This window comes from Gracilinanus agilis, chromosome 6 (genome assembly GCF_016433145.1).
Source record: "Gracilinanus agilis isolate LMUSP501 chromosome 6, AgileGrace, whole genome shotgun sequence".
Classification (NCBI taxonomy): Eukaryota; Metazoa; Chordata; class Mammalia; order Didelphimorphia; family Didelphidae; genus Gracilinanus; species Gracilinanus agilis.
In genome coordinates this window covers 212,686,360-212,694,518 of record NC_058135.1, presented here as the reverse complement: position 1 = coordinate 212,694,518, position 8,159 = coordinate 212,686,360, and the positions used below count along the sequence as shown (strand labels likewise).

At 35.3% G+C, this 8,159-nt stretch overlaps 1 protein-coding gene across 2 annotated transcripts in view; it reads left to right on the top strand.

Moving 5' to 3' along the window:
- Positions 1–2,018: 2,018 nt before the first annotated feature.
- JAKMIP1 (janus kinase and microtubule interacting protein 1) overlaps positions 2,019–8,159 on the top strand; it is a 67,272-nt gene continuing 61,131 nt past the window's right edge. For both annotated transcript variants that reach the window (XM_044680164.1, XM_044680163.1), the window contains exon 1: positions 2,019–2,147. In XM_044680164.1, coding sequence (XP_044536099.1) covers positions 2,019–2,147 — 129 coding nt within the window. The remainder of the gene's footprint in view (positions 2,148–8,159) is intronic.

The window sequence follows — 8,159 nt, the reverse complement described above, 5'->3', positions numbered from 1 at the left end:
TTGACATTAAGTCTTCTGATAGTTGTCTTGCCTTGGGGCCACAAATTTTGTTGAATGTCAATGTTTAGCTTGGGAAGGATAAGTTTATGATCAGTGTAGCACTTTGTACCTCGCATCTTCTTCATCACTTTCACAACCTGTCTCTCTTCTATTTACAATGGTATAATATACTAAATGCCAATGTTTGTTTTAAGGGTGCATCCATGACAAAAGTGTTGGTGATTAGGTCAAGAGACACAGAAGTCTTCTGTAATAATTGGCCATTGCTATTGGTGTTTCTGATTCCATTCCTTCCAAGGACTCTCTGACATATTTAATAATCTGTGCCTACTCTTGTGTTAAAGACACCCAGAATTACAAGCTTCTACTCTTTTGGCACACTGTTAATGAGGGTCTCCAAGATATCATCATTTTTTTATTTTATCAGGGTTTGTGATGGTTGGAGTATACACACTAAATGATGGTGGAAGTGGCAATCACATTGTTATGAATCTGTCATTCATTTCATTAGTGAGGTATACAAGCTTTTGTTGACTATATTAGATTTGATTGAAAAACCTATGCCAGCTTCATGGAGTTCCTCATCACAGAAAGCCCTCCAGAAACATGGGTATCCAGCTTGGACTTTGGTAAACTGGCCTTCATTTGCCAGCTTTGTTTTGCTTAGGGCTGCTACTTAAATGCATACCTGCTGAGTTCTCTTATAATAAAAACTCTTCATTTTTCAAGTTCTCCTGGATTTTATATTCTCTATAAGTGTACACACATTCCATGCACCAATGGTGAGTGGAATCATCTTTGCAAAAGTTTTTTTATTTTTTGTGTGTGTTTTGACCACAAGGTAGGATCTTCTCCTGCCACAGTAAGCAGGCCAGGGTAAGGTGAAGCAGACACCTTTTAGGGTACCTTTTCTAGCACTTTCCTCACTCTGGGAAGTGAGCAATACATTCCTTAAAAATGATTCCTTAGACACCCAGGAAACTGCCAAATTCCACTGTATCTTCTAGTTAGAAGATAATTATATTCCCTCGGCCACCTGAATGCAGAGTTGTGAGTGCACTTCCCAGTGTGTCCACACCTGCTACTTTACCACTTATCTGTTGCCATAAGACTTTGAAAGCAGTATTAGAATAATAAAATAATGGGGTAATAAATAATAAAATGTAAAATCATAAAATGTATGGGTGATATCTTTTGACTTTCACATAAATTGTATTTAAGTGAGGAAGAGTTGTACAAGGTCAGTGTCTTCACTCTTCCAGAGTCATTGAAATCCACTAAAATTCATTCAAAACAACAGACAAGATGACTGGTGGTGGCTCAGGATAAAGGATGTTGACTTCTTTGATGTCCAATCAACCCTTTTGCTGATGGGCACCCCCTAATTTTCTAGGTTTTTGCTGCCACAGAAAGAGATGTTTTAAATATTTTTGTACATAAATGCCTTTTCCTTTTTCTTTAATTTCCTTTGAAGCAACTGCATGGTACAGTGAATGGAGCACCTGAGTTCATATCCAGCTTCAGACTCTTGCTGTGTGATCCTGGGCAAGTCACTTAATAAAATGAGGGTAATAATACCACCTAGCTCCCAGGGTTCTTGAGAAGATCAAATGAGATCATAATTGTAAAGCACTTTATACAATCCCTGGAACATAGATATTTAATAAATGTTTTTCCTTCCCTTTCTCCTTTCTCTCTCTATCTACTTTCCTCACTTCTATCCTTTTTGAAGTGTCTGTGAATAGGATATTATTTTCTATTCTCAGCAAAAGGATTTTCAAATGGTTGTACAGGGCCTTACTCAATAGAGAGGTTGGTGAACTCAATTGAAAGTGTGCTATATCCTAATCTCTATCTTCTTTCTTCTTTTCCAGGAACAGAAGCAATGGTGGTCAGGGGTTGTCGGGAGGACGATGATGAGGACTGCTTTTTTGGTTAATGTTGCATAAAAAGAACAAAGTGCCTCTTGGTGCAGTTCAGACCATTAGGACCTTTCTTTCACCAACACTACAGGAAACATGTCCAAAAAGAATCGTAACAAGGGCGAGAAGCCTGAAATGGAAATAGAAGCAGTGCAGGCAGCCAATGAAGAGCTTCGGGCTAAGTTGACTAACATCCAGATAGAATTTCAGCAGGAGAAGAGTAAGGTAAGAATGGTACTTAAGCATTTCGAGGGGGAAAATATATTTATTGATCTTTAAATGACCTGTGAAAAATGAATTTTCTTCTCAGGATATGGGGAACACATGCCATAGACCTAAGCTCTGGAGTATAGTTGTTTGGGGTTCTGTTTTGTTCTAGACTGGTCTATAACTATTCCTTTTCCTCCTATTCTCCCTTTCCCTTAGCAACATAGATCACCAGACTTTGGTTCTAGGTCTTAGAGGGAATTGAGCCCAATTCCTTGATTTGAGAGAAGAAGAAAGTGGCCATGCTGGAATGTGTGAAAGGCAATGTGATATTATGGATTTGGGGATCAGAGAATCAGGGTCCAAATCTTACTTCTGCCTCTTATTACCTGAATAGCCTTGGGCAAATAACTTCTCTGGGCCTCAGTTACATCAAAAATGATGAATTTTTTCTAGGTGACACCCAAGGTTCATTCTTGTCCTAAATCTAAATGTGAATTTGGATCTCATGATTTCAGGTTGAGTTATCTGTGTACTGGATCATACTGTTTTTTCTTATTCTCTTTCATTCTTTTTATCTTACTCTGCTTGCATTAAACACTACTTTCTTTTAACTCTATTCTATCTCTCTTAAGCTCAAACTCTAATAAGATCTGTTGAATGATCCCCAAGGGAAAGGAGCAAGAATCTAAAAATATCTCATAATTCAAGATTTTGGGCCACCTTTTATTAACTCATGGACTCTCTCTTTGAATGAGCGATACTGGCATTTCATTCTATAGGTTGAGGTTTGGAATATAACTCAGGGATTCCATTTAATGAAATGATTAGTTCAGACTTGGCCTTGTAGGAAAATTCTAATTTCCTTTGTTTATTGACATGTAATAAAAACATAAGTATCACTTTATCACTATCACAGTTTATTAGTAATCATGTGTCTGTTAATTCCTTAAAACTTTAATAATACTGGGTTAGTCTAACGCATAATATTTTACTGCTTGTTAATGTAAAACTCAAACAGCCACACTTGATTGGTGACCTCATAAACACAAGGTGATGGCAATTACTTTATTATTAGCTCCTTGACTGAATTTTGTAGCACCAAAGAATGAATGTAGTTAAATATTTTATCTGTATTTAGAATGGCTTAGGGGTCTGTCATGAAAATTAATTACTCTTGTAAGCAGTAGACTACTCTTTTATATAAATGTAAATTCAAATACATTTGGAGAGAAAGAGGCTTCCAGGTATATATTGGAGTTTTTAGTGCGTTTGTATGTAAGATAGTAGACCACAATATTATTATGCAATAAAAAATAATCAAGGCCCAGTGATTTCATACCTATGGAATCACCTTGAACTGGTGAAGATTTTTCATTTTAATGTATTGCCATGGTCAGAAAAAAAATCATCATTAGGTAGGTATTCTTCTCTTGCTAGCTGCTGAACCCAGTACGGATTGTCCTTGGATAATGCACATAAAATTTTAACAGCCTTGGACTATGTTTAAAGCCCTTAAAGTTTGTAGATTACTTTGGAATTTCATAGTAATTTAGGGTTACTTCTGTGATATGAGGCTTCAGATCAGGAAACTACTAGTAGGAGGATATGAAGCAAATGATTCTAATAATGATCACCCGGGTTTACTAAACATTTTATTAAAGTACTTTCCATTCCTTAACTTTCTGAGGTAGATTATTAGAAATGTAATTCTCTCTTCATAGAAAAAGAAACCTGAGAATTACGGATTTGAAGTGACACAGGTCACATGGGAAGTACCAGAGTCATTACTTAAAGATAAGTCTTCTGACAGCTGATTTGATGTTTTATCTACTGAACTTTGATGGACTTTCTACTATGCCATACTTCAGGCCCACTATGGTAATAGCACCTCTGCTGGTTTGCCATCATTTACCATAAAATGACACATTTTTCAGTTAGAAAACTATGAAGTACTAATGTATATTCTGTTTAACCGATCTGCTTGACGTTTCCCTTTGATATCATTAATTCTCTTCTAGTCTATTCTAATTTTATAAAGTGCAGGGAGATGATTTGAGAATCATGTAATTCCCCAAAGAAACCAAAATTCTGAATAGTATGTTTAAATAAGTCATAAAAGAATATTGTCCAGAAGTATTAGAGCCAGAAGGCAAAGAGTTATCATGACAAGTCACTACCAAAGTGAAACTATAAATATAACATATCTAGAGATGTGATTTCTAAGCTATGGAGCTGAGAGGTTACACATGATTCTAAAAAGCTAAGACCAGAATAATTACATGCTACATAGAGTCACAAAAGGCTATGAAGTAACTATGACAAAGGAAAAGAGTAAAATATAACAGATAGGGCTTAAGCCAAGGTTCTCTGACTCCAGAACCCGTGAGTTTTATTTAAGTAATTAAAATGTTTTGTTGTTATATTTTGTTTTTATATAACTTCTCTTCTTTTAGCCAATGAACCCATCCTTAGAAAAAAGGATAACAGAAAAAGAAAAAGCATTTCAGCAAAACTAATCAACACATCAATTAAATCTGTTGGTATATCCAGTGCTGTACAACCTTAATTCTCTTCTTCCCCAAACCCCACAAAGCAATGAAGGATATGCATTTTCTCATATTTAACTAAGCAGGTTTCAAAATTATACAGTGGGGTTGAAGAGTTCTTTCCCTTTACATCCTTGTAGTGATTATATTATTTTACTGGTCCCACTTTTTTGATGTAGAGTTCACTCTACATCACTTCATAAGTCTTTCTATCATTTGATAGATGGCAATAATATAACATTGACACTGCAGTCAAATGCTATAGTTTATTTAAACATCCTCTAATAAGGGATCATCTGTTTTGTTTTGTGACCCTAGAGACCTGTTCTGAATATTTTTCTATATATGAGATCTGTTTTCCTATCTTTGACCTCCTTGGGACATATGCCTAGCAGTAGGATATATTGGTCTGTAGATATTTTAATTTTTAATTTTAATCTTTTTTTAAAAATTTATATATTACCAGAGTTCCAAATTATTTTCCAGAATGTTTGGACTGTACAACACCAATAGTTCATTTATATGTTTGTCTTCTTATATTCTCTCCAACATGTATTCCTTTTATTTATATTCCTTTTTTCTTTTCCCTTCCTTCCTTCCTTCCTTCCTTCCTTCCTTCCTTCCTTCCTTCCTTCCTTCCTTCTTTCCTTCCTACCTTTCTTTCTTTCTTTCTTTCTTTCTTTCTTTCTTTCTTTCTTTCTTTCTTTCTTTCTTTCTTCCTTCCTTTCATTTCAGGGTCAATATTTGTATTGTTCCAAAGGTAGAAAAGTGGGATGGGCTAGGCAATGGCAGTTAAATGACTTGCCCAGGATTGTGTAGCTAGGAAGTGTCTGAGTCCAAATTTGAACCCAGGGACATTTTGTCTCTAGACCTGGTTCTCAGTTCACTGAGCTACCTAGCTGCCTCTCTCTCTATGTTCCTTTGAAAAAGTGTTATCGACACTTTTAATTTTATATCCCTGGTATTTAAGTGATGAGTTTAATATTCTGACTTCCTGTAGTTATTTATGATTTGGATCTCTAATGTAAACCCAGTTTTTATAAAGGTGTCTCATAAATTCAATAAAAGTATATAAACTGCCTAATACTAGAGTTTACTAGTTGTTAAAAGTTGATTGTGTGTGTGTTTTTTAAAATATCTTGTTCAAATCCTTAATTTCCTTCATTTTTATCATTCTCTTAGATTTGTTCAAGTTTGGAAGAGGAAAGTTTATTTCCTTAGAAATTAGTCTTAACATGTTAATCTTCCTATTAGCTTTTATGTTAAGTACTTAGATACTATGCCATTTGGGATATATTTATTAACATTTAAGATTATTTCATTGTCTGTGGTGGCTTGAAGTAGTAGTAGTAGTAGTTTCAATATTTATTTCTCTTCAGCAAATTTAATTTTAGTGTTGCCTTGACTGAGAGTCTTAATTACCACTCTTACTTATTTGGATTCAGTTTAGGCATGAATAAATTTGACTCTATCCCCTCATGCGAACTATAAATTTTTTCCTTGTGTACCATAAGTTCTTAGATTTTGCTTTCTAATACCATTCTGATATTCTTTTCCTTTTACAATAAGTAGCCCACATTTGTTTCTCATTGAATCTTGTTATGTTTATATATAACCCACTCCCATCAAAGAGGACAAAATTGAGTGGAGGAGAATAAAACCAGCACTGGGCACCTATAGTTTTTATACCTTTGATAGTCCAAGTCTTGGATTTTCTTTTGCACCCACTGCTTTTTCTAAATTTGTCTCTACTTTGTAGCCCCCAAAACTACCATTATGCCCAGCTTGCAGTAAGGAGTCTTTAGGAGGATCTGGCAGGGGAAGATTATCTTGAAATAATTTATTTTCTTTCTACTATTATAATTGTCATTCTATTTCAGTTGATCAATTTCTTTCTGTTATTTACTGCGGCTTGGAGAAAGCGTTTAGGAAAAAAAACCCAAACAAACATTTCCCTCTCTTGTCTTTCTAGGATACAAACATATTGATGTGTATTGTAAGATATGTGTAAAAATACTTGGTGAGTCACCTATCATATTTCAGACTATTTGTATAAAGAATCAGTGATACTGATAAGGAAAACATAATTTTACTAGTGAGATTTAAATGTGGACAACACTGAAGAGACCATCTTTGTAAACTCTTAGTTTATCAGATGAGGAAACTGATGCTGAGAGGTTAAATGACTTGTTTAGAATCACACTCTCGGTGGTATGTAGCATAACCATGATTTTGTAGCATAACCATAAAACTTAGATTTATCTCTAAGTTCGTCTTTCCCCTGCTTCATGCTCTGTGCTTTGACATTTCCATCTTTTATGTCTGTAATTTAATAAGAAACTTTGTTATTTTATATCATATGTAACTGTGTTCATAGAAATATAGATTTAATCATGGAAGGAACTTCAGAGGCCACTGAGTCCACCGCTTTTATTTTACAAGTTGTGGAAATGGAAGCACAAAGAGTTCAGGTCATTTGTCCTGTGTCACAAGGCTAGAAAGTATCAGAGCCAGCACTTAAACCCAAGTCTTCTTGACTCTAAGTCTAGTGTCCGATGTCAGCCTCTTACTTTTCTTCTTCGATGACATCTTTGAGTGATATTGTTACTCTATGCTACATTAAATCTCAATGTTCTTTATAGAATATTATTACAATGCCCCACATCTTTGGAGGAGTGGGGGAAGGAGAGAGACAGACAGACAGACAGAGACAAACAGAGAGTGAGGCAGGTAGAGAGACAGAGACAGAGACAGAGAGAAAGAGAAAGAAAGAGAGAAAAATAGAGAGAGTGAGAGAGAGAGAGATAGAGAGAGAGAGATAGAGAAAGAGATAATTGTCATCTATAACCTATTAATGAATGGTTCGACTCAAACAGACCCAAGTTCAGTCCTGAAGGTTTATATATCTGTATGGTCTATACTGCTATAGACAGTATCCTCTGAAGAATTATCTGAAGCTAGCTCATCCTAACATTTCATTCCAGTGCTTTCAGTTCCTTTGAGGTATGAAGAAGAGGTTTATTACATATAACAAAGAATTTTGAAGGGACTCATAACTGAACCCAAAGAGATTTAATTATACATTCTTTTTGTGAATTCCACTTTTTCCAGGAACTTCTAGAGCCATTCTTAACTGATAGATTCAATACCACTCTGGTGTTGAGCCCTGTCCATCCCCTGGCCCCCATAAGGGCGAAATTAATGACTTATTTAAGGGTTGTCCAAAGTACACAGCTAGTATGTGGCTAAGCCTGGATTCCAACAAACTCCTGTGACTCTAAATTTAAATTGAGTGCTCCACAACTGAAAGGCAACAGGTGTACACAGTTTTCTGAATATTCACCATGTAGGCATACTGTAAGTCCCTTAATGGCTTGACTGTACCCTCTAACTATTTTGTGTTTCCCTAATTCTTATAGGCGCTTAAAATGAAATTGATTTATATCTTTTAGGAAGTATAATTCTGGTAGACTTTTGGTCA